At 45.7% G+C, this 26327-nt stretch overlaps 1 protein-coding gene and 1 long non-coding RNA gene across 5 annotated transcripts in view; one reads left to right on the forward strand and one right to left on the reverse strand.

Moving 5' to 3' along the window:
• Nucleotides 1-26327, forward strand: part of RAPGEF2 (Rap guanine nucleotide exchange factor 2) — a 220218-nt gene that overhangs the window by 45443 nt on the left and 148448 nt on the right. For all 4 annotated transcript variants that reach the window (XM_072974960.1, XM_072974973.1, XM_072974970.1 and 1 more), the window contains exons 2-3: nucleotides 19739-19809; nucleotides 24945-25001. In XM_072974960.1, coding sequence (XP_072831061.1) covers nucleotides 19739-19809; nucleotides 24945-25001 — 128 coding nt within the window. The remainder of the gene's footprint in view (nucleotides 1-19738; nucleotides 19810-24944; nucleotides 25002-26327) is intronic.
• Nucleotides 16710-18453, reverse strand: LOC140699712 (uncharacterized). The gene is made up of 3 exons (XR_012077959.1): nucleotides 18291-18453; nucleotides 17949-18065; nucleotides 16710-17707 (listed from the first exon to the last, which is right to left on the reverse strand). It is a non-coding gene; the product is annotated as an uncharacterized lncRNA (long non-coding RNA).

Genomic DNA, 26327 nt, shown 5'->3' on the forward strand with positions numbered 1-26327 from the left:
CACAGCAGTGACTAGCGAAGTCAGGACCAAAGCTAGGTCCCGATGCTGGAGCCTTTCCTCCAGATTGTCACCCTCGGCCACCCCTGTCATTTGAAGTGCCTGTTTGCAGTATCTCCTTCAGCCTTTCTCTTTCGGGATCATTGCAGCTGTTTGCACCACCCTCCTTCCATTTCACAAACCAGAATTCATAAATTCAGATTCCACCATATGGCAAAAGTGGCCAGGTGGCGTTATTTATTCTCTCAAGGAAAAATTTGTTGCCCGAACCTGTGTGGGGACAATTCTTTCCTTTTGACTTTAGGACTCGTAACGGGGTCAACGGATGGAGATCTCCAAGAAAGCCAGGCTCACTGGTGTTCTTACTGTCCAAAGGTCTGTTAAAACAGAGATTGCAGAATCCAGCTTGACCACTGCACGATTCTTCATGTATATCTTATGGTAAATTAAGTTAGAGGCATTATAGTTCCTAGTCTGAGAATTTTTTAATGATCTGTTATTTAAAAAGGATCTGTGTACCCTGGCTGGGTCATGCTGGAACAACTTAATGATTTATCAACCATTCACCACCTTCCATGGTTTATTTTGTTCTCTTGTTTAGTACTTTCTCATGGCTTGAATAATTTTGCTCCTTGAGAAAAAATTAGCAGAATATAAGAATTTCCAACCTGGACTCTTGACTGGAAGTGTGGAAGTGAGTGCACCACAGTGCTCTCAACTCGTGTGGCAGCCACCCAGTCCTGGGGGGACGGGAGCAGCTGCTTCCTTTTTCTTAATTTAGGAGGAATGAACTCTATTGTTGTCAGGTCACCAGGGAATGCTCCTGTGGGAAAGTGTGAGACAATTATACCAGGTATTATTTAGTGATCTCCCTCTAACCAAACTTTTATTAATCTGCAAGGAAGGAGAAGCCCTGCTAACACCTAAGTATGAGAGGCCGCATTGGACTCATAATAATTGCACACTTACATTCCTTTTTCATTTAAAAGGATTTTTTTTTTCATGAAGAAACTACGTTTGGCTGACATTACATTCGTGTTCTAGTTGGGCAAAGACTTTAAAAAGTCTTTTGTGTCAGATAAGCTGTAGATGACACGTGTCTGTCTGTGCTCACTTTAAACTGGTGTTTATTCTGTGACACGTAGCCTTTACTGATAGATTCTCCCGTGTTATTTCCTGTCAATTTCTGATAGTCGTGCATCTGTGTGAAATGTTAGCAATAGCTAATTATTTAGGCATATTTAATCTTCTCTCAAACCCAATGAAGAACCTGCTTTTTGTCCTTATTTAACAGATGTGGAGAGTTTGAGGAGTTTACCCAGGTCACACAGCCAGGAAATGGTAAAACTGAGCCTCAAACCCATCTCTTCTGATTTTAAAGCACCTCCCTCCCCCAGCAACACAGGGGTGCCCTGCAGTGTTGGGACTATGGCTAGAAGGTGTTCGTTTCATTTATCTCAGTAGCACACACATGAGGTGTATATCCTTAATACGGCACGTAACTTACCTTTTTCTATGTGCAACAAGCTATATGGATGGGCATCTGCTGTTTTGTGCTTTAAAGCAATGACTCCAGAAGGAAGTGGACTCGATCTTTTAAAAATTTTTATTAATTTTTAAATGTAGGTACTGGGGATGAAACCCAGGACCTCTCACGTGCTGAGCACGCGCTCTACCACTTGAGCTATGCATGCCCCTGGACTTGGTTTAAGTGAGCTTGAAAGCATGCTCTGTCTGTCTAAGCCTGTAAGTCACCTTTTTCTCTTTCACAATAAAACGTTTTGAGTGAAAGGCAGGAGTTCATACTCAAGTGGGTATTACTTATCCATATTGAAGTTTAAATGGTAAAAATACTGCAACAATTTCTGCTCTAATTTGCCCTATGCTGTATTTTCAGTCTTCTGCTAATTCCTTGTGATCACGTATTTGGGACTAATTAGAAGTTAAAGTTCTTTAAAGCTATAGGTTTTGAATACACAGACGCTTTTGATGAAAGATAATATACAAATAATATGAGAAAAGAGGAAATGAAAGGAAACAGAATAGCTACTTGAATGAGGACAGTCTTTCAAGGATATGGTTTTTAAAAATCTTGAATATAATTTAAAAAATGGATTGTTGTGTAGTATTTTAAACATTTTGAGATTAAAAAAAATTGTTCTCAGGAATTGATTACTTAATGTGAATTGAAAAGTCCTTTAGGAAAATTGAGCTTTGTAGTCGATTTCTTCTGTGATATTGGGTACAGAAAGCAAGTGGTTAGAAGAGATCCTAACTGTACCGGAAATAGTTTTCTTTTAAAATACTTAAATTGTATTTTCAGAAGTTTGTAGGAGACATAATTTGTAGCTCCCTTGTAGTTTCTCTTCCTGCAAAAGTGTTCTTTGAATTGAAAGAAATACTTTAGATTGGGGTGGCAGTTCTGATAGTTTGTTAATCATAGCGCTACGTAATCTTATCTTGATACATATTAAATTTGTGGTTCGGTTTGAATTAATCAGGAATGGCGATCTCATTCAGGAATCTAAGGGTTGCTTCACAGAGGCATTTAAGACTTGTTTTTTGAGAGTTAGAGTAATTTAGATTATCTCACAGATATACAGATATGTTCTAAACTTTCATCATTTAAAGCATGCATCAGAAAATCCTGGAGCGAAAAACCCTCAGAACAGCATGTTAACAGCTGTAGACCTTCCATCCAGCTTATTTTTATGCTGTCTCTTAACAAATTTTTAAATGTTTATTAAAAATCTGGGTCTCTATATATATTGAAAAAAATTTATGATAACTATCATAATTGTTACAAGAAAATAATTTTCAACTTCCAGGGAAGCATATTCTTAAATCTTTGCACTTAGAGTTCAGGTTGTTTGCATACATGAACAAACCTGGACCAGAACCTACGAAAGTCCCACTCACCCCTGCTCATCGTGCCTCCAGCCCTCACAGGAGCCCCTGAGCGCCTTGCTGGCGTCCTCTCCCTTAGCCCTGTGGGGGTCGGAGGCCGCGCTGGGGCTGGGCTGGCCTGTGCGGCGCGTCAGAGTGCGCACGTCGGGAGGCGCTTCTGTTCCTGGTGGTGCTCTGTCTCATCTGGCCCCTCAGCGAGGGAAGAAGTAGGTGAAATGTCAGCGTGTAGGCAGTGGACTCTAACTATGATCATCTTTTTCTTACCTGCCCCCTCTTAACTCCCAGGGACCTCCTCAAATAGGCGTTTCTCATGGTCTGTGCACCACCTGCTGAGCTGTGTCAAATAATTTTTTTTTTAATTAAAGAAAATTTGTACCATGTTATTCCAGAAAAGTTAACTATTCAACATTTATTCCTGCTGGAAGATGGGAGTGCTCGAAGCAAATGTCTGTTATTTTTCAGTGCTGGCAAAAAGGTCTTTTCTGCTCAGTTAATTTTGTGTGTTAAGTTATCATTGTACCTATTTTACAGATTTCTAAAACTGTGGTGGAGTTTCCTTCCCCCCAAAACCCCAGTAACTCTATTCTCCATACAATGAGAGTTAATTGTGAGACATGATTTCATCGTGAAGTGTAAATACTGGATGTTGAATAAGCACTTTATCGTGATGGTGAATTAGCTGTGGTCACTTGTGGGAGCTAACTTTACTTTGGGGGGTAATGTTGGTTGTTTATGTTGATAGAACAATGCAAATACAGAATGATGGTAGTTCGGTAAAAATGAAGAGAGCATTCAAAATGTAAAGTCCTTATTATTTTCAGTTTCCAGAATTCATTTTTTTATCTTCAAAACTTTTTTCAGCATTATTGAGGTACAGTTGGCATATAAAATTATAAGCTATTTAGTGTACGGTGTGGTGATTTAATGTACATACACACTGTGAAAGGACTTTCCAACCAAGTTAACACATCCATCATCTCACAGTCTTAACTACCATTTTTGGTGGTGGTGTTTAGAATATTTAAATTCTACTCGTAACAAATTTCAGCTATCTAATACAGTCGACCCTCTATATCTGCAGGTTTTGCAGATGAGGCTTGAAAATATTTAGGACAAAAAATTGCAGAAAGTTCTAAAAAGCAAAACTGGTGTTTGCCAAGTGGCGGTGGCTATTTGCATAGCGTTAACATTATATTAGTCAAGTAGTCTAGAGATGATGTAAAGTCTGGAGGATGTGCTCAGGTTATATGCAAATACGTCTGACCACTGAACGACGTGGGGGGTAGGGGCACCCCCCTCTTCCGAAAGGTGAAAACCTCTGTGTGACTTTACAGCCACCCCACACCTTCCGCATTGGCGGTTCCACCAGCCTCAGAGTGTGTGGTCCTGCAGTCCGTGTTCAGTGAAGAAATCCTGGGGTGGGTGGACCCGCGCAGCTGAAACCCACGCGGGCTCAGCCGTCCTGCAGCATTTCACGTAAGGGACTTGCGCATCCTTGGGTTTGGCATCCATGGGGTCCCAGAACCACTGCCCCAGGGAGACTGAGGATGGCAGTACAGTGCTGTCACCTGTAGTCACCATGGTGTATGCACATCCTCAAACTTTGTCCGTCTTCTAACTGAAAGGTTGTACCTTTTACTGACCTCCCCCTACCTCTCCCACCCCAGCTCCTGGCAGCCACTTTACTACTTTGTTTCTACCTGTAAAACACAGCACGCGAGCTGTTTTTATCTTTCTCTGGCTCATTTCACTTAGCATAAAGCCCTCCAGTTCACCCACATTGTTGCATATGACAAGATTTCCTTCTTTTTAAAGGCTGAATAATATTCCACTAATACATGTTAAAAGAATATCACATTTATGATTATGTATGTGTGTGTGTGTGTGTGTATATATATATATATATATGCATATCTTGATCCATTCAACCATCCACAGACACTTAGCTTGTTTCCATGCCTTGGCTATTGTGAATAATGCTGCCTGAGTCCATGTTTTTTACGTGCTATATAGCAGAAAATAATTTGTTAAACTGATGTTCACCCTTCTTAAAATCCAGGAGTAAAATCAGTCCAGTGGAACTGTGTAGAGGAATCCAAGAACATTTGGTGTTAAAATTGACTTATTTAAATCATTTGGTGGGCATGCAAATGAGAGTTACCTTTTTCAGTGCACTGGAAGAAACGTTTTACTCATTGACTCAGCACATTTTAACCGAGGGCATATTTAACGTGCTAACTGCTTTATAGTTAAAAAGATGCCATGATGGATGTACCGGACGGTCAAGGGGGGTCGGGAAGGAGTGACCGTAGGAACCTTGTTGGGTGTCCAGGTGCCTGTGAAGCAGCAGCAGGATGTGTGAGGGGACCACGGTCTGAATCTCAGGCTCCAGAGGTTGCCGGTGGCTTTGAGTGTGGTGAATATTACTTGGGTTTGTGATAAAATAGAGAATAGTTTATAAATGATGAACTTTAAAAAAAATGATAGGTTATGATTGGACTTGTATTTCTAAATATAGAATGCTGCGGGCACGCACTTAGTTTTCGCTTTTTGGAGCGGTGATTGCTGAGTGGTTATATCATAGTTGAAACAGCACCAGGACTAACTGTAAGGTTTCACGAAGGCCACGTTACTTCCGTTTTAAGTTTGCTGCCCAGATAAGCATAACATGTGTCACTCGTGGTAATTCTCCTTTTCTTTCTTTTTCTTTTTTTAAGGAGAGAGGAGGGGAGAGGGAGGGAGGAGAGAATATGAATGGATCCCAGGATATGATCATGAATGTGAATGAATGAGATGAATGAATACGAGCATCTTCCTGGGATTTGGAAAGTCTGCTATAGCAGATTCGTGACCGTCTTACTGTGGAGTCTGATTTTTTTGTACGTGGCGGTGGCGGGGTGGGGGCAGCTGTTTAAAAACTGTCTCTGATTTCTTCTCCTTTAGTAACTGTTAGATATAAAGTATCCGCATGTGGGACTGTTAGAGAAATTAGAGATGGTAGATGCAGAACGTCCAGTACAATGTCTGGCGTTTAATAGGTAGTTGTTAGTGATCATAATTAAGTTACCCTCATGGGGGGTATAACATGGGGGGGACAATAGAGTATCATGGTTTAAATAATGTCTTGAAGGAACAGGTTTCAAACCAATATTCTGGATACTTTCTATTACTAAGCTGTAGAGACAGGCTGTCTCTGCAAAAATAATTGAGCCCACTGTCAAAACAGTAAACTGAATGCCGGATCATAAAGCTACAGACACCCGTTGTGTTTTGTGACTCAGCCTGGTTTGCTGTTTTTCTATTAAGTCTTAAGGAAAACAAAACTCCAAGACTCAGAAATATTGCAAACACACAGAATGGTACCAAAACAAAACAAACAAACAAACAAAAAAACAGTGTGCTCCGCTGAAAATCTTTATTACATACTCCTGCTGAACATCTTTAATATTGGAATGTATTTTGCAAACTTAAAAGAAAGTCTAATACAGAGAGCCTTCTGTGTTTCTTGAAGGAATTTTTTCCCTTTGGGGGGAAGGGAAAAGGTCTGTGGGATAAATTTATTTAATATGACATCAGTCAAATAAAGCCAGCTGTGAGTAATTGTATCTGCTATTTGATTTCCAGCTGTTTTGTTGAACTATTATTGGCTCTCAAGGTATTTGGATATTAATTAAACGATGACTTATTGTAAAGGAGCCTTGTTTAAAGTAATGTTGCTTCAAATAGAACACTTAAAATGGGCCGCCTGGTACAAGGTTTTAATTCTTTCTGGTGTAACTACTATTTTAAAGTCAGTGCATTTTTAACTCAGAGGAAAACATACAACTCAGATGTTTCGGCAGTGATTTTCTATGTATTCTGTGTGTACATGGATAGAATTAAATGCATCCTCTCTTCCCCTAGAGATTTGCAAACTCAAGTTATTCATTAGAGAAGAATATGTGTCAGATTAAGGATAGAAGCAGGGTTCTCCCCCGCCCCCACCCCATGTTGGACACAAGCATCAAACTGCAAGCAGTGGGTATTGTGGAAGATTGGGGAAAAAGATCACAGGGGATAAAAGAGAAATTAGAAACAAAAGATTTGAAGGCAGAGAAATAAGAACTTGGGAAGTGAGAGCTGGACAATTGTGGGTCATTGCTCTGAGGACACAAAGAGTGGAGGCATAACCTGGACCACGCAGGTCCTCAGCGTTGGACGGGAATGGGTGGCTCGGTCTGAGGGGCACCCTCCCCAGAGGAAAGATGGATTTGTTCTGTAGGGAATACTGGCCAGCCCTGCTGCACTGGGACTGCAGTCATCACTTTATTATGGGATCTGAGCCTCAGGACTAGCCAGACTTCAGCAGCTGGTGAGCTGCTCGCCATGGAGCCCTCTTGCCACTCAGGCTCTGGGATCCCTAAGTTCCAGACACTTTCTGGGGTTCATGGGGAGTGAGGAGGTACAAGAGAGGCTCCCTCCCTGGGAGCACACATCCTCCCAAGTACTGCCCGCCTGGACTGGCTCCCGCAGGTGCTTCATTTTTATGTAGAAAAATACCAACAGTACAAATGAACCTGTGGCATTCCCTCAGGAGTGATGCCCTAATAAATGCCTAGGGGGCCACGGGGAGGGAGGGCTGGCAGCAGGCTTCCTGGTCAAGGTGCCTGTCAGGAGGCTGGGAGGCGGGCCAGCCTGCAGTGGAGGCTGGGGCAGAGGAGCCCGGGTGGGACCCCGAGTGCAGAGTGCGGGAATCACCGAGTGCCTGTGCGTGGGGTCAAATCGGTGGCCCACGAAGGGTCCCAGGAGCCAGGGGACAGCACGGACAGCTGTCCAGGGGCCCTTGTTTTGTCTGTGTGATGCGTGGTGAGAGGGGAGGAAGCCCTGAACTGGAAACAGAATGAAAAAAGAATGACAGGAAACTTAACAGGATTGAAAAAATTAATTAAATGTGTGAGGAAAGAGCTGCCACAAGCAACTCCAAGTGGGAAGGTAGCTTTTCTGGTTTTCACTTGTACCCGTGGCCGAGGAGGAGGAGGAATCGGCAGAAGTAGCTGGTGTTTGGGGGGATGTAGTGTGACTTCAGCTGCTGTTGGAGGCGATGCACCAGCCGCTTCAGAGGGTCACTCGTGGTGACGGGGGGTGTTGGTGGTCAGGGTGGTCTGGGAGGACAGTCGGAGTCTAGGAGTTACTTGTGCAGATGGGCTGAGAGCAGACGCGATTTCCTCCTTCTTAGAAGAGTGAGGCTCCCGGACCAGCCCAGGGGCTGACCTTGGGGCTGACCTTGGGGAGACCTGTGAAGCCTGCAGAACCCTCAAGGGGCCCAGGAAACGCGGGAGGTGGGGCACTGTGTCCCCTTCCTGATGTGTCACACTCCTCCCTTTGCTGTCTTTTCTGCTCACTGCTTGTCACTCCCTGACATTCCTGATACTTCGCTTGGTCAGTGCCTCCTGTCCCTGGACCGTGATGGCCACAGGACGGGGTTTTTGTTTGTTCTGTAGACTGGTGCACCCCTGGCACCTACAGCAGTGCCCGCACAGTGGGGACGGGCAGTGCTGTTTTGTTTTAGAGAGATCACGGGTGATCCCTGAGAAACAGATTTCAGTGAACTTCAGGGCAAAGATCAGATTCCAGAAGGTTGTACAGTAACTGGATTGTTGAGAACAGTGACCAAAGGGGTGTACCTCATTCCAGAATCTTGGCAGAGAGAGTGCTGTTGCTGTAAAGGACTTGGAAGGGTCAGGGGAAGACAGCCCAGGCGAGAACGTGCGTTTCTGAGACGGGAATTGGAAGTGATGGGGGAAGCCCAGTGTTAATGGTCTAGAAATCTAGGGGGTGTTCTCACTGCACGTGTAATGCTGTGTCCTTTCTGAAGGGCTTACTAATTTCAGAAAAGATACAAAAAGGGTGATAAAGAAGAAAAAGTACACATTCTGGTTTTTCCTGTTCTTTTTAAATTTGTAAACGTTTAATTTTCTCTCAGGGCACCGATACCGAAGGTAGGATCATCGTGGGTGTTTTGGGGGAGGGGTGTGGGGTGAGGAGGGGTCCGGGGGTGCGCCAGACCTCCTTCTGCGTTGCAGAGTTCTGCACTGAACCTTCTGCTCACAGGTGACTGGCCTCCTTGGGCATCACCTGGATACGTGTTTGGTAGAGTCCCCACTGGCGTGCTGAAGTGTAAGAGATTTGAAAAGACCGTGGGGACCAGTTCAGCGACATCTAATATTTTCCTTCGTGAGTAATGCAGTACCTTAAGAGGCAGCATGTACCTGCCATGAGTGTTAGGGTTAAGGAAGGTTAAATCACACGCCAGGTCCAAGTAGTCTAATGTTGTAGATTTGGTTCCATAATTATCGAGTGTTTGAGTTTATTTACTAACTAACATTTTCTGCTAAAAATGATGATCAAGCCATAATGAAGTGAAATTTAAAATAAGACAGGGATGAATATATCTAAATAAATTCCCTTAACCTCCATCATGTCTCCAAGTGACACAGTTCTTAGAATAACCTGGTGCTGCTGCTCAGAGCATTTTTAGACTGTATCTTGGTGGTGTTGTCAGAATTGCTTAGCGAATCCCACAGGGAAATTACCTCTTCCCTTCCTTCTCATCCCCTCCCGGCTGGGACGGCTGCTCTGTGGTAACCGGCTTCCTGGGGCGGTAGGTCCCTGGCGCCTGGGGAATCTTGGTAAGGATGCTCTGAGGGCTGCAGGTGTGTGTGTGTGTGTGTGTGTGGTGGGGGGCGATGTCAGGGTATCGCTGTTGTGAAGGCCAAAGGTCTCTTTGTTTAGGATGCTCATTTCTGAATGTGATGGATTCCGTCATTAAGATCGGACGTGCACACGACAGATTTAAACCACGTCCTGTGCAGCTGGGGGAGGCAGGACAGCTGCAGGAGCATGAGGCCAGGTGTTAGATGTTTGAAACGTGATCGAAAGGCAGGATGCTTCAGAAACTACAGCCCGCTGCTCTTCCCATGGAGCGCTTGATTAGAATTGTGTGTACGTATTTTAATGGTCTCTGTTGCTTCTCCGCCATTTGAAATGTGCTTCTTTTTCTGCAACTGCTCCCCCCCACCCCTTGTTTATCTGGTTGGACAGGTAACTTCTCTTTGCAGCCACCTCTCCTATTACGGACAGATCTGAAAGAGATCAGCTTTGAATCATACCTAAAATTTCTTCAACGTTTTCTTTCATTTCCGACGAACAGAGCTGGAAGGCTTTAATTGCATATGTGGAATGTTCTCAGCTGCTTCTCCTGTCCTCTTGAGAAATGGAAAAGTTGGAGAATAAGAGATACTATTGGTGGTTTGACTCCTCTGTAAAGCACTCAAGATGGGAAAACAGATGTCAAATTATTTTCGTCTTTTGTCCTAGAAAAATGGCAGCAGTGAGGTTTTCTATATTTAAAACCTGCTTCCATTCAGAAGAGCTTCCTCTCTGCTCAGAGGCGGTGAAGAGCCTGTGTCCTCGGTGACCCTGGCCTCTGTGCCTTTGTTATGCAGGGCTGTCTGAGCTCCCGCTCCTGCAGGAAGACTGACATTTGCACCGTGCATGGTTCAGAATGCAGCCCGTTGAAGGAGCATCTGGAGTTAGCTCACCTTTGGAAGTTCAAGTGTCCTGAGGGTGGTTCTGCAGAGCCAGGCCTGCAGCCGGGGTTTTTGGAGGTGGGGGGGTCCCCTCCACCCACTCACGCCAGCTGGGTTCCTGCAGGGTTAACCAGAGCCAGGCCATCCCTGGGAAGTAAACACCAAGCCCAGAGTTTTAACTGTGTCATTATAGGAGAACTGGGTGGGGGTGGGGCGTGTTTGGCTCACTTTTCAAAAAACTGAAATAGAAGACAATCCAAGCATCATTTTGTCCAAGAGGGAGGGCACGTGTGTGCACATGTGTGTACAGCTGATTTGCCTTTCAGGTTGTACTTAATCAGATGTTCAGTGAGAACTTAAAACGCGGTCGCTCTGCCTGTTTGCTCATTCACGGAGCGCAGAGGCCAGGTCGGCGTTCAGTTTACGGCAGGAGCTTTTCCGCTGTGGTCATCTCTACACGTGAAATTAATATCCGACTACACACTCTGCAGTCTGAGAGCCTGAGATAAGATAGTTACTTCGAAATGAAGGTGTGTTTCGACAAGTTGTCCTCGCTGCCTGAAGGACGTGGACTCCGGGAAGCGGTCTGCCAGGTGGTGTACAAGGTCCTGAGGGGAAATGCACCGACTCCCAAAACAGGAATTGTGGGCTGATCTAGATGCTTGAGAGTCTCCTCATTTTGGTCCACAGGATGAGTTTTTAGCTACAATTTGTGTCGATTATTCTAATGAGAAAGTTTAGCTTTCGCGAGTGACACTTACCTGCTCATGGGGTTATTTCCCTTGCCCGTGACAGTGACCATGGGGTGTGACCAGCACGGCTCATCTCACGGCCCTGAGATGCCTGTGGCCACTGATCCACTGATGCGTGCATTGTCTTCAGGACAAAGTAGACAGAGAAGGAGGCTCTTGTGTGACAGTCCCCTGCTCCTTGAACTCAGGAAGCACCCCCGCCAGCCGCCTCCTGAAATGTGACTTTCCCAGCATCAGGTTGGGTAGCCGTGGATGAGGGTGTGCTCAGGTCAGCCCCAAGGTCCTTTTTGTGATTTTGTGGTTCATTCAAGACATACTGACTTCGTACTTGCTTTTGTCTCAAGTCAAAGAATTGTTGAGAAACACTCTTTTTTTTTTTAAGCTGTAAAGAACACCCGAGGAAATTTTGGGCAAACAGGAGAGCTGGAACCTGTGTCTTGATTCTGGAACTCCTTGCCCTCATGTCCTGTGAGGGTGCAGTGCCCCAGGGCCCCAGGGCCCTGGGCCGAGGACATCCCGCCCGGCAGAGTTGCAGGGGACCAGTAGCACAGCGCCAGGCTGCCTGGGCTCTGACCTGTGAGCCTGAAGGAGGCCCACCCCTCCGGGCGCACATGAACGAGCTCAAAGACATCCTTCCCGGGCCTGGGGCTGGACTGGCCGTTGAAGAGCGTGCTTAAGAATTTGCCTGGACATTGAACACTCCACCCGGGATTTTTTTCTTCCATTTCCCTGAAGGGTGAGGCGATGTCACCCTCTGGGATATGAGGCACCAGGGGCACAAGACGCCTCAGCAGCGTAGTGATGGGACATTTTGTTTCAAACGCCCTGGCCCTTTCCCAAGTCGTGTGTGGTGGGGTGAGGCGGGCAGGCTGGTTCGGGATGCTACAGTAAGTGACTTTAGTGAGTACTGGTGGGCCTGTGTTCGCCCCCTGGCCTTGTGTCCCCTTTCGTTAGGGACAGAGGAGAAAGGACCCCTGTGAAGACTCGGGTCCCCTCCGTGTGACTGTGCGTGTGACCAGGCCCTGGAAGGGCTGCCGGGCTGGCCCGCCACCTGGTGGCCATTTGCAGAACTGTCTCTGCCGGACCAGGTGGGGGTGCCCGCCTGGCCCTGGCACCCAGACTGCAGACACGGTCCCCTCTGTCCCTTTTACTCCTGGGGGCGGTGTTCGCTGGAGCTCCTGCCTTCCATCACCCCTACCCTGGTGAGAGGACTGCCCTTTTCTTCCTCTGCTTCCAGTGGGTTCACTGCCTGGGGCCGATGCAGAGATGAGAACAAGGGGAAAAAGGTAACAGCACCTTTGTTTGGAGCGTTTATTCTCGGACCAAGGAGATACAGGGTGGACCCTGGAAGGTAAAGTGACCGCACACCTGTGGGGGCCCCAGTGAGAGCTGCAGGGGCTCAGGTGGGAGACAGGGTGGGCGAGCACTGTTCACCAGATCAGAGGGAGGGGAGTGTGTTTGAGGGACTTTGTGTTAGTCTGGACCCCAAAACTGCTGGCCATTTGTGTGCAAGGGGCACAGGAGGTGGCTGGTGTGGGCTTCACTGGGAGCCAGCCTGGGGAGCTCCGGAAGCAGGCGGCTTGAACAAGACAGACGTGGAAAGTGCTGGCAGGTGTGTACTCTAGTGTACTCTACCAGCACACCTGGTAGAGAACCCGGCTGTGTAAAGCAGACATCCCGGTGCCCTTTAAAAAATCATTCATTCAGCTTTTTTGCGGGGGGAGATAGAGATTCATATGAAAAGACGCACTGATTTATAAACATTCCCACGTCCATAAATTCCAGGACTAGTTTACATTTAATAATTCTTGGCGCTCCTGTATTCAAACCTTACAGGTAATAGAATCGGCTACTCTTTCGGAGGTCTGTATGTGCCGAGTGTTGTTACAGTGTTATGCTTCAGTGACACAGCCTGGGCGGAGTAGAGAGCGTTCACCCTGTAGCACATCCAGGGCACACGTCTCGGCGGTGATGGGGTGAGGATGAAGGCTTTGCTCCGTTTGACACCCCAGCCCATATTCTTCCCACTGTCCTTCTGAGGATGGTTTTAAAACATATTTTAGTGCAGAAGAATTGGGGCTCTTGCAGCTGAAACGCCTAAGCTTAGCCCCCACGTCAGTAGGCACAGCAGGGCTGGCCGACTTCGCGCCTGTCTGCCCCTCCCTGGTTTGGCCGTGTACGTAAGCTTGAGCCTGGGACATTCTGGCTTGTACTGTCCTTGGTGACAGTGCTTGGGATGTTACTCTCAGATTCCTTGCCGGTGATCTCTGGCCGGGAAGGATAAATTCCCTTCCTGTCTTTGCAAGGGAGAGTAACCTGGGTGGGCAGTTCCTGGTCCTGGGGCTGCTGGCGGGGCAGGGGGTGCTTCCCTCTGTCCCCTCTGCCCCCCGATGTCCCCTCCCCGGCCCCTGGCCTCGGTTCCTGTCCCCACAGGCTACCAGCTGTAGCCCGTCTTGACTTTAGTTTCTTTGATGAGTTAGATGCAGTCTTTTTAAAGGAATCAGTCTTACTTTTTTTGTTTTTTAATTTATCCTACAACAGAAAGGTTGTGCCTTTGGCTTCCTTACTCCTGACTATAGTTTAAATACATAGCTTCATATGTAAAGCAAAACTCGTTTTAAAGGAAAAGGATTTTTTTTCTCCTAGTAGAGTGCACAGTGTGGGCCCCCCCTCCCTGTTGACAGAGTCTGGTGGCGGGGAGGGGTGTGTGAGGGGTAGCTCCTTTCCCTCTGCTCTTCAAAGACCATGTTAAACTCACCGTAAGTTGCTAGCCAGCCCCCAGTGCTGGTAAACAGGGAAATTCATACCTGTCTGTCAGTGCATTACGTGTGTGCTGCGAGGCTGGCTGCATCCGGGGTGAGTCTCCAAGGGGCCACGAGGGAGGGCGCCCAGGGTGGAGAGCCCTCCCCGACCTTCCCGTGGGGCCTGGGTTGTGTTCACAGACTCTGAGCGAGAGGGTTCTGCCAGGCTGTGAGCTGCCACTGTCCTAGTCACTTAGAGGGTGCTTTTGGGTTTTGATACATGGTTTACATTTGGACCAAAAAAAAAAAAATGAGGGAGAGGGAGGGTCTTTTTTCATGGAAAACTGCATTCCAGTTGGCCAGCCAGTGTTCTTGCCTCCTGGTCTACAGTGGTTTTATGACTTTTATCTGCCTTCAGATAACATCTATTTTTGAAGAAAGGATGTCCTTCCTAGAAGAGATCTATTGTTCTGAAAAAAACGCTGCTTCCTGGTTAAAACAAACAACGTCTGTTTGTATCCAAAACCAGAGAATTCAGGGGGAAAATAACTTTAAAGGGCCCTTAAAACAGTCCTAGTCACGTGACTTTGACTTGTCTCTGGTGGTGCAGTGCAGGCCGTTAGAGGGTTGTTTGCAGACCGAGGTTTCTTGACACAAAGGACAACTGGAACACTCTGGGTGATTAAGCATGCCAGCGTGTTTTTCGTTTTTTTTCTCCCATCATCAGCTTTGTAGAAATGTAACTTCATTCTGTGAATGTCTCTTGTTTGTGCAGAGGGAGAAAAAGAGATTCCAAGAAGATAAGTCCCGGAAGGCCACAGGTTTCCTGGTTGCTCTTAAAAGGAAGCTTGCTCTGGAAGGCAGAGAGTGGGGCAGATTTTGGGTCAGCTTGGAAGCTGCCTCGTTTCCTGGCTGTGAAGGCAGCTCCTCACCCACTCGTAGGTTGTATTAATAAAGGCCACAGAGGGGAGAGGAGGGTAGAAAGTGTAGGGAGCGCGGCCAGGAGGGGCCCCTGGTACCTGCGAATCTCTTCCTTCCCCGCTGAAAGTCTGGACCACCTGCAGATGTGTTTGGACGAGGAAACACAGATGCTGCCAGCCAGCCCCCAGGGAAGAGTCCCAGCCCCGCAGGTCACTCCTGCTTGTGTTCCTCCATCTTCTTTAGCTCTTAGGGCAGACGGGATGCCCCGAGGGAGGGTGGGGAGAAGGAGGGTGGGGAGAAGGCGAGGTCGCTGGACCCCTGGGGAGAGGGTGGGAGAAAGGGGTAGGAAGATCCCCAAGGCCCTATCTGCCTGTTCCAGAAGACCGGCCGGTGCCCCCGCCCCAGGAAAGGAGGAGAGATGTGCCCTCCCCGCCCCCCCCCCCCCCCCCCCCCGCCTTTCATTGCCGTCTGCCCTCCTTGCAGTCCCTCGTCGCCGGGCAGCCTGGTGTCTGCCTGCTGGGCTCTCCCCTGGAGAGCAGCGAGGTCGCAGACCCTCCTCTAATTTCATTTCCTTGCTCTTTGCTGTTTTCTTTCATCCACCAGAGTCAGATTCTCTGGTGCCTTTTCTGAAGCTTTTTGGCTCTTCCTCATCGCCCGCACCCGGGATGGTTGCAGGGGACACGTGACGTGGACACGTGTGTGTGTGTGTGTCCCCCGCCGGCTCGACAGTTTCTCATCACTCCTTCCTAAGAGATCTCAGGTTTAGGTAGAATCTATCCGTAAAGTTGTCTAACTAGCAAGACCGAACTGCCTTCCACGGGACAGCTTCGTGTGGAAGAATGACGCCCACGCCTCGCGTTTCCCGGCTCAGGAGGCTCAGACCATGTGAAACAGTTTCCTTTGCGCTGACTTACTCTGTGCATAATAGAGGGAGCTCCGGTCGTCATGTTGAATTCACTTGGGAAGCTCGTGGTCTAGCTAAGCGTCTGAAATACTCGCACAAAACCCCTGCACAGGGCTCCTTGCTTGTGTATTGCCGGTGTGATATATGTTTAAACCCACCCCTCACCCCTCCAGAAAGCCCACCGTGCCGCTGTGAGGTGGGGTGTTTTATCTGTGCAGCTGCAGAAGCCTCTGGTCTTCTAAGGGCGAAGGCTGTTCTTTCCCTCCACTCTGCTTCCAGCCTTGCAAAGTCTCCTTCTGTCATTTTTCTTTCTTTTAAGACTTCCCCCTTCTCCAGCTTCCGAAAAATCCTATTTCTTTCTATCCTTTCCCAAACAAACTTTCTTGCTCAGCGTAGATTTATTTGGCGGAGGAGTGCTAAGTGAATGTAAATGGGCTTGTCTGTTTGCTTAGAGGGAGCAATCTTAAGCCCTGGACAGTTATAACAGGTTGATAGATATTTCAGGGAAAAAAATGTAAGACTTTCATATTAGATTCAGGCTGTAAGCGCTTCAGAAACGGGAGGGCAGTCTTCACCATTTAATGACTGCAAGAAACACACACATTTATAGTATCTAAGATGGAATGTGAACTTTAGGATTACTCAGAAGGATCTTGCATTACAAAGTATTAAAGAACATTTCTCATTAAGTAGCACATTTTTTATTGGCTTTCTTTGCCTGCAAGTAGAATATTATAATTGGAGTATGATTGCTTCTAAAGATCTATTAGCTTCAGGAGCGCACACGTTGATAATTAGGTGGTGGGAAAGGTTTTGTTTAGCTTTCTGATTTGTATTGAATTTCTAGGTCTAGTTTTAGATTTCAGTCTTTAAGTAGCTTTTAAAAGGTCTGTGGGAAATAACAAAGACTACAGATGAATAGAATTAAAGGCTGTCAGTTTATTTGAAAGTTGACCATCAGAGGGTGACACTTTAAATTTCTGGTATTGATAGATTTTAAATTGGGACACTTGAGAATTATAAATGAGGTCCTCCCCCCCTTAACACATCATAGTATTGTTTAAAGGGTACAGTAAAATATTTTAGGCTGAAAACCTTCTTGGTACCTTCTTAGAAAGGTTTCAGATTCCTTACGTAGTTATTCTATGAGTCATTGTCCCTGATCTGTGCCCTTAGTATATGAAATCTAATTGCATGTCTAGTTTGGCTCGTTCTCAAAGGTATTCCCAAGGTAATAGACTTTTTTTTCCCTTAATCAAAAGAGAGGATTAAATTTAACCAAAGCAGTGCAAGACTTGTACACTGAAAAATACAGAGTATTCCTGAAAGAAATTAAAGAAGGTCTAAGTAAATGGAAAAACGTCCCACGTCGTGGGTTGGGAGCCTTAATATTGTTATGACGGTCATGCTCCCTGAGTTGATCTACAGGTTCAGTACAACCCTTGTTAAAACCCCAGCTGGCTTGTTTGCAGAGATTTACATGCTGATTCTAAAACTCATATGGAAACACAAGGCACCCAAAACAGTAGAAGGTTGGAGAACTCATGGTTTCTGATTTCAGGCTTGCTAGAGAGCTGCACAGAGGAGGCAGTGTGGGGCTGGCGGGAGGGTGGACGCACAGACCAACGAAGTAGATCTGCGGGTCCAGACATCGGCGCCCACAATACAGGCAACTGATTTTCCCCGAGAGTGCAGCTCGGTGGGGAGCACTCGTATTGTCGACAGAGGGAGATGGGGCAGCTGGACATCGCATGCAGAAGAATGAAGTTGGCCTTTGACCTTATGTTATGTGGAAAATAATTCAAAATGAATCCTAGACCTCAATAGAAGAAGCAGCTGTAGAAGAAGCACTTCTAAGAAAAGACGTCAGTAAATCTCGGTGACCTTGGATTACATGATGGTTCCTTAACAGTGACTCTAAATGCATAAACAGAAAAGGAAAAATAGATAAATTGGGCTTCGTCAAAATTAAAAACTTTGTGCTTCAAAGGGTACCATCCAAGAAAGTGAAATGACAGCCCAGGGAATGGGAGGAAATATTTGCCAATGATACATCTGATAAGAGCCTTCTATGCAGAATACATAAAGAATTCTTTAAGTGGAAAAATAAAAATACAACCCAATTAAAAAATAAACAAAGCATTGAATAGCTATTTACCTAAAGACGTTGTATAAATGACCAATAAGCAGATGAAGAATGGTCTGCATCCTTGGTCGTTAGGAACATGCAGAGCAGCTCCACAACTGGACACCACTTGGAGCACAGCTGGGAAGGCTGAAATAAAAAAGGGCAGATGTTAGTGCTGACAAGGATGTGTGTGGAGAAATTAGAGCTCTCGTACACCACTGATGGGGTTATAAATGATGTAGCCACTTAAGTAAACAATGTGGCAGTTCCTTAAAAAGCTGAATGCAGAGTTAGCAGCAAGTCCACCCGCTGGTATATACCTATGAGAACTGAAAACGGCTGTCCTAACAAAAACTCACGCATGAGACTTACAACGGCATCATTTACACTTGCCCCAAAGTAGGAAAAATCCAGATGTCCATCCGTGGGTGGGTGGGTAGCACAATGTGGCATGCCTCCGCAGAGGAGTGTTATTGGGCGGCAGCAGGAGAGAAGTGTTACAGGCTACGAGAGACATGAACCTGGAAGATGCTGTGCTGAGTGAGAGAAGCCAGTCACAAAGGGTCGTAAATTCCGTTGTGGGATTCCGTTCACACAGAATGCCCGGGATAGGCAAATCCACGGAAACAAAGTTGACTAACAGTTGCTAGGAGCTGGGGGAAGGAAGGGTGAGGAACGGGTGCTGACAGGAGTGGTTTTTCGGTGGTCAAAGTGTTCAGGGATTGTGAGGGTGATTATATAAAAAAGGAAAACACTGAATTTCTCACAGGTGATGAGTTGAGTCCTAGCCTCCCTGGCACCCCGGGAGAGGAGCCCTGAGCCCCACCCTGGAGAGGAGGGCGCAGCTGGCCGAGCCAGCTGACGTGGGAGGGGCGTGTGCACTGCTGGGATGGGCTGTGTGCAGTGGCTCAGCGCTGCTGTGCCCTCCTGCCCGCCCCCCCCAAAAGGTGTAGATTATATCTCAATAGAGCTGTTATTTTAAGGAGGAGGATAATTTTACAAATTTCGTAAAATATGTTTGTTTTCGACTTTGCTTAAGATTTGGGGGAGGAGTAGATATCTACTCAAATTCTTGATGTCACAGGTTGCTAGGTATTCATTCATTGGAGCCTTAAAATACGAATTCCTGCCCACCTGACATTTATATACTATTGTACCTCAGCTATGCCTTAATTTAAAAAAGTACTGATTCCTTGCTGGCTTGTCATATAAATGAATGTAAACAGAACTGGGGGTTTTTACCTGTTCTAAACTTTCACGCATAGCTTTGAGTCTTTTTCCTATGTGTTGCAATGTGATCTAGAAACACAAGGCCTGTCTCTCTTTTTTAAAAGAGGATATTTAAATTTGAATATTTCCACATATGAGAAATGTCATTTGGTGAAAATTGAAAAAAAAAGTGAATTCATGCTCGTGTTTAAGAGTTCATGAGATAGCATGGATTAATTTTTATCTTGACTAAGGAAATAATGTAATGAAGGAATTGGCAAATATTTATACTTTAAAAGTAAAACTTTACATGTGACATTTTGATGTTAAAGGCAGAAAATAGGTGATAACAACTTATGAGGAATTTATTTTCATAAGTTTGAGCCCATTTGTTTCATATTTTAATATCTTTTGTGTGTGTCCCAAAGGCAGTTGTAGCTAGTGGATGTTTGCACAGTTCAGCGTTTCCCTTAATGTTTTTTCTTTTTAATGTCTAAGACCACTTGTATCTAAAGAAAGCTACCTTTAATTTGGTCTGTAAGTATAATGATTTATTTTAGAAGCCTCTTTTCCTGATAAGTCTAATTATTTCTGTCCTTTCTTTCAAACAGGATCTGGAAATAGTGTATTCCTACTTGCATGGTATGGAAGCCTTATCGAACCTGCGGGAGCATCAGCTGAGGTGAGCCACTGTAAGATGAACACTCATGTGGGATCAGAGGAAAAAATAAAAGAAGGCAAATGAACTTAAATATAAAATTACAGAAACAGACTCATAGACATAGAATACAGACTTGTGGTTGCCGGGGGGAGAGGGGTGGGTAAGGACAGACTGAGAGTTCGAGATTCGTAGATCCTGACAGGTATATATAGAATAGATAAACAAGTTTACACTGTATAGCACAGGGAAATATAGTCAAGATATTGTAGTAGCTTATGGTGAAAAAGAATATGAGAACAAATATATGTATATTGATGTATGACTGAAACATTGTGCTGTACACCAGAAATTGATACAACATTGTAAACTGACTATAGCTCAGTTAAAAAAAAAAAGATGAACAGTAACAGGATGCTAGAATTTTCTGTGATCATTTATTGTCATTTAGAAATAGGATTAAAGATAAGTTATGAAAACACTGACTCATCCAGTGTCCATACTTGGCCCTATAAAGTACACCCACAGAATTTTTTGACATTTCTGCCATAGTGATAACCTCTCCCCTCCCCTGGCCCTCCCCCTCGCCCTCCCCACCTAAAGTGAGGAACACCACTTGGTGAATATACCAAAAAACGGAGCATTATTTGCCGTCCTGGCAAATACAAATCTACTTCTTAGTGCGCAGATACTTAAGAAACCAGAATGTTCTTAACTCTTCAAAGAATGATTCAGCTCCCTGGTGTGGTGTGTTTTAGATCTCTGTGTGCAGTACGTTCATTGTGTGAAGCTGACTGCCCTTTTCTGGGAAACACAGTTTACACCACTGTTGTTTTTGTACAGTCCACACATAAAAATCTCATCACTTCTACTCTGTGGTGGTACAGCAGCCTTGTTTATGGTTATCTGGGGTTAAATTAAAAAAAATCAAAAACATCTTATATAATGCAATGATTTTACCCTAACTGGAACAGAAAATAAAGGACCTTGGGAAGATGGATTTACATATAAAGACCAACTAGGACGGCGTGGGAAGGGTTGATTTCCTCCAGCTCCTGCTAGTTTTGATAGCAGCAGGCTCTAATTGTGAAAGGGATGCTTTTTCTATGTATTTCCCCTTCACTGTTTAAACACTAATTAATTTGTGAGCATGTCAGTTTCATATTTAGTTGTTAAGTGAGCGAAGTGTCAAGAGGATTAAATGCTTCTAAGATTAAATTTTTAATGAAAATAATTTAAATTAGAGTAGATTGTGGGTTAAGTGTTTAAAAATTCAGTCAAGTTTTATTAGAAAGGGCAAAACCATTGGGAATTTAGAAGATGGCTCAAATTAAAGCAACAATAATTTTCAAAGTGTCTTTCATTTTATGTTTTTGATGACAGCTGTCATAAGAAAAAATTGTACCACCAATTGTCTGTTTAACGGAATGAGGTTAATCTGCAAATGCAAATTTATTAATATGCAAATGTGTGTCATTGCCATGTGCACATAATTTAAGTGTATTGATTATATAATGTGTCTATATTATATGTGGCTATAAAACTATTTAGGTAATAGTAATTCTACGCAAGAGAAAAAGAAAAACTTTAATGCATCTTATGCAAATTTTCAAGATTGCAGAGGTAGAGACAATACACTGAAGTCTCGTATGCCCACCAGCCAGCCTTAGAACCATCACTTTTCTGCTGTTTCAAAGGTGAATTTTGGTTAGAAATAATTGATTACTTCCACAGTATAGCTTAGTGTGTTCACATCTTCAGAAGTGTGTTCTGGAGACGCTCCAACGCTGTGGGCGTGAGCTTACAGGGAGGCTCCTGTGGGACGTTTATCTTATTTGGCGTGTGTTGAAAAGTCATTTCTGTCTCATATTTATGGAAAACATCAGCCGAAAGTAATGTAAGTCATTTTTTAGGAGAAGATCAGGGTATCAAAGCGAATCATAGCAAGAAAGGAAGTGCAGATAAATTCAGTGACTTGGGTGAATGCTTTGTCATAACTACCATTTCTGGGAAAAAATACATTTTATTTAGATGAGTTATTTTCCTTGGATTTTATAAATAGAAGTTTTACCCTTGGGATTAATGGAGAACAGTTAAGACTTCCACATAATGCAGTTTTCTAATTTTAGAAAAAAAAAAGCAGCTCTGAATCTAGACTTTCAAAGTCTGTTTATTCAGTGCCGGGCAGTGGCACAGTGGTCTTCTTGGCAGAGCGGGCGGCTTTTTTCTTTGAAAGCCCCGCTCCATGCCCTGTGGGGCCCCCCACGTGCAAGCCGTGCACTGATCCTGAGCAGTTTCTGATGTGCCATCAGTCGGCCGTGTGGCTGTTAAGAGCACACACTCTGTGCCTTGTAAAGATGTTCAGATCTTCACTTAAAAACTATGTTTTTTTTCCATATAGCATTATTTTTGTAATGTTTACTCCCTTAATCCACGTGAATTAGAAGCAGCATATTTACCAGAGGGGAGGAGGACACCCCAGTTAGGAGTGGAAGCCAAAACTATGCCGAGCAGAGGAGCTGCTTGGGGCCGTTCAGAGCTGGAAACAAGAAGCGGCTGGACTCTGTCTCTCACAGATGTTCACACACACACACACACACACACACACGGCACACACACACACGCCCACACACACAATCATGATGAATATACTCTAGGAATTCAGGGAACATCAATAGGCTTTTGATAAAACGTTCCCTAACAATGTTGAAAGACAAAAAGGCGTTTTGGTACTTTCTGTTTATTTAGAGCCTCGTCATATGGACGACTTCACGCTTTTCTGACGGCACTGGTGAGAGGCACTGGTGGGGTCGCCCGCTCTGGTTGCGTGCCCGCGGTCTGGTAGACGCAGCAGGGAGAGGGGCCTCCCGCCACCCCGGAGCTGGTTCCTCGTGGGCGGGCGAGACCTAGGTGGACAGGCCGTGTCGTTGTGCTCGTGTGTTGGCGTGCTGGGCAGCGGAAGACTGGGCCCTGGGCTGCTTCGACTCTGTGGTCGAACGGAGGTACCGTCTGAGTGGCATAGCTGGGCGAAGGTCTTCGCAGCACCGATGGGTCCCGGAGGCTCTGCGGTGGGAACGGGCTCGGCGCGGTCGAGCGAGCGTAGGATGCTGTGTGCAGCCGGCAGTGTGGGACCCTGCGGTCCAGGACGGGGAGTCGGGATGTCCTGCTGCAAGCAGAGGGGTGTGATGCTGTGCCTCCGTGTCTGCGTGCGTGGTCTGCGTGAGAGGTGGTCGTGAGTTGTCGCTGACTCAGGCTGGTTTTCACGGGCAGATGGTGCACTTGGTCAATCGGGAGGATGCATTTGGGAAACAGGAGTGGCCGGAGGGTGAGATATGACGAAAGCAGGAGTTAGGGACTTGACTCCAAGGTTTCTGGTCTAAACAATTGGATTCTGATTGTGGGAAAGCAGATCATTGGGGAAGAAGCTCAAGGTCTGTCTTGGACGTTTGAACATGAATTGGCTATTACACGGCCAGGAGTAGTTGTTGAGATGAGTGGGTGTCACGGTGAGAGGTTAGGGGTGGGGCGTTGCCTCGGCAGACATCAGTTTATGCATTAAGTGTAAAATCACAGACTGGGTGAGGTCATGGGGTGCCAAGGGGAAGAGGGCTGATGGTCCCTGGAGACGGGTAATATTTAGAAACCAGGAGACTTAGAGAAGGTGATGCTCCAAGGAAAAGGAAGTCATCGAATGCTGCTGAGATGTGATATTAATACAAGATCAGAAAAGATTTAGGTAACAGGATGCTGGTAACTTTTAGAGATTTTTCTTTGAGTTTCAAGGCCCAAATGATGGAGGAGTAGGAGGAGGGTGAGAGAGTGGAGACAGAGTATGTAGACCTCTGTGAAGGGTGAGCTTCTGTCCTGGGAAAAGCGGAATGTGGGCAGTAGCTGGAGGGGACGTGGGGTCAGGAGTGTCCCTCCCCTCGACAATAGGAGATTCCAAGGTGTGTTTCTGTGTTACAGGCAGAGATTCGGAGGGAGGGAGCAGTGGCTGGTGGGGAGCAGTGTGCTCGCAGGAGCCAGGGTCCACCGCAGGACGAACGAGATCCAGGGAAGAGGCAGCGCCTGCTACATGATTTAAGACCCAGGACTTTTCGACCCATTACTTGTGCCTGTCATCCTCTCTTCTGAAGAATGAGTATGATTCGGTCCGTGAAAGAAAGCTAGATGATGTGGATTTAAGGTTTGCTGCTGCTTCCTGGAGTTAGTGACATTCAGGTGGTATGTGTCCAGGACGGGACTGAGAGGATAAGGGGGGTCTCTAAGGTGGGGTGAGAAGAGCAGGGCCAGAGAGTTGTCTTCAAGTGAAGAGTTAACGGTGTGTGGCACGCGTTGGATTTTGCAGACAGAGGGAAGGTGGCTGTGTCGATAGCAGTGTGTCACAGGCCGGGGGCTGGAGCCCCGCTGACCAGGACAGAGGTGCTGGTGAAACCATCACTTCTGCAGCCGCCTCTTCCATTTACTAGTGCCTCCATGAGAGGGGTCATTTCCTCTTTGGCGTGTCTGTGCTTTTGGGAAATTTTACTTGGGCTTATAATTGGATGCTTTTGGAAGATGCTGTTTTTGAGATAATTTTAAATATTTAAACATTCATTCATGTTTTCCATAACTTTCATGATTTTTTTTTCCTCAGGGATGAATCAGCTGAAATAACAAATCTTTAAGTTGGAAAGCCTCCATTTGGCCGTTAGTCATACCAGTGCTGACTTTAATACAAGCCTACTTTTGTATGAAATTCCGTGCTGTTAAGTCACATCAATGTTGACCTGCGAATGACGTTATCACTTTTTAAATGAATAGGTTTTCCTTTCTGATTTTTAGGTTCCTTCTCATTTTCTGTTTACCTTGGGAACATTAATTTTTCCACATGTCATTTACAAAATACAAAACACATACGATTTTGTTTCCTATAAAATATACATGGCAAAGTTGACATCCAACAAAATGTTTCTTTGTTAGCATAAAATTTACCAGATTTTATTTTATTTTGTTAACCTAGGCACCAGAAATACTTGTCTTGAGGCTAATAAATGATTGTGACTATTCATATAAGTTTATCTTCACTTTCTACAGCACGTCTCATTTACACTTGTAAACTATTTGTCTGTTTTTTCATGACAGATGTTGAACTCATGTCTTTATTTTTTGTTTTACAGATTGATGTGTGAAACTGTGAGATACGAAAGACACGAAGCAAATGAAGTTTTATACTAGTAGGTGTTTCTTCCTTTTTGTACAACGTGTGATGCAGCAACTAAATGATTTCCTCAAAGTACAGAGAAGCGTTAGGAACAGCTGGCCATGTCAGCAGTGCCGTAATTCTGCATTAACGTTTATTTCATAATTCAGGGCTGGGAAGCATCTCGGCTGCTTGCCGTCACAAAGGGAGAGTTTACAGGCCTTTGCTGATAAGTTCTCGTCTGTACCTGTGTTTCTCTGACGTGTGGTTCCGAGATGCTGTTTCACGTTATGGGGCATTTTGACTTTTATCATTGTGGAATGAGAAATAGTGCATAGTCTTTTCAACAGGACAGAATACATGTTCTCACGACCACGCCAGGTGAGACGTAATGATAGCGTCAGTGTCCTGAGTCAGCTCGTGCCTCTTTTAGAAACAGGAAAATAAGCTGCCCGCATCTCTTTGGGTGTAGTTTCTTCTTTAAACGATGATGCTATTTCTTTCAAGGTGTGTAACGTATGCCTTGAGAAAATGACAGCTGACTCTTTAAAGAACACGGTGAGCGTTGGTGTGTTGAGGGCGGGGGCGCTGTGGTCTGCTGGGCCTTTGTGGCCGCTGCCATTTGCCAGAGTGACTGTTGTTCTGTTGACTTTCCTTCCTGGGTTTCAAAGCACTTACTAAACAATTACTGCTTTCCATGCAAATTACAGGGAATATTTATTGAAACAAATGAAAAACAGCTTCTGCTTTTAAGGAGGCTCTAATCCTTTGTGGTGGGTGTAGAAATAGGAAAAAAAAAGAAAAAGGAAAACCAGAAGAAGAAATGCTAAGGAACCAGAGTAACTGGGGGTTGGGGTCAGGGGTGAGTGCAGGGGGGCTTCAGGAAGATGGGGAGGGTCTCGGAGATGCGGCCCTTTGAACCAGGGCTCACAGTGTGTCTGGGGGCCTAGAGAGACCGCCCGGGCAGGAGGGACCCTGTGCAGGGACTCGGGAGGTGAAGGGGCCTGGCCTGGTGCTGTGAACATTCTGGCAGGTTTGGCGTGAGCAGCGGGTGGCGTGTGGGCCGGGGAAGGGGGCAGGCGACTGTCACACTTGCTTGTGAGTGTGTCGTTCAGAAGTCATTCTCGAGTCTTGTAGGCAACTGGAGATGAGTGGGATGAGTGGCTTCCCTCTTGCATTACATTTGATTATGGAAATTCCCGGGTGTTCGCAGTATTGGGATGGAAGACTAACAGTTCCCCGCCCCGTGCACGCGCTGCCAGCACTGTCCGCGGAGGGCCGGTGCTGGCTCGCCTCTTACCCAGCTCCCGGCCTGCAGCAGACGGGTTACCGCGCGGGAAATCCAGACGCCTCCCTTCAC

This window comes from Vicugna pacos, chromosome 2, assembly GCF_048564905.1.
Source record: "Vicugna pacos chromosome 2, VicPac4, whole genome shotgun sequence".
NCBI classification, from domain to species: Eukaryota; Metazoa; Chordata; class Mammalia; order Artiodactyla; family Camelidae; genus Vicugna; species Vicugna pacos.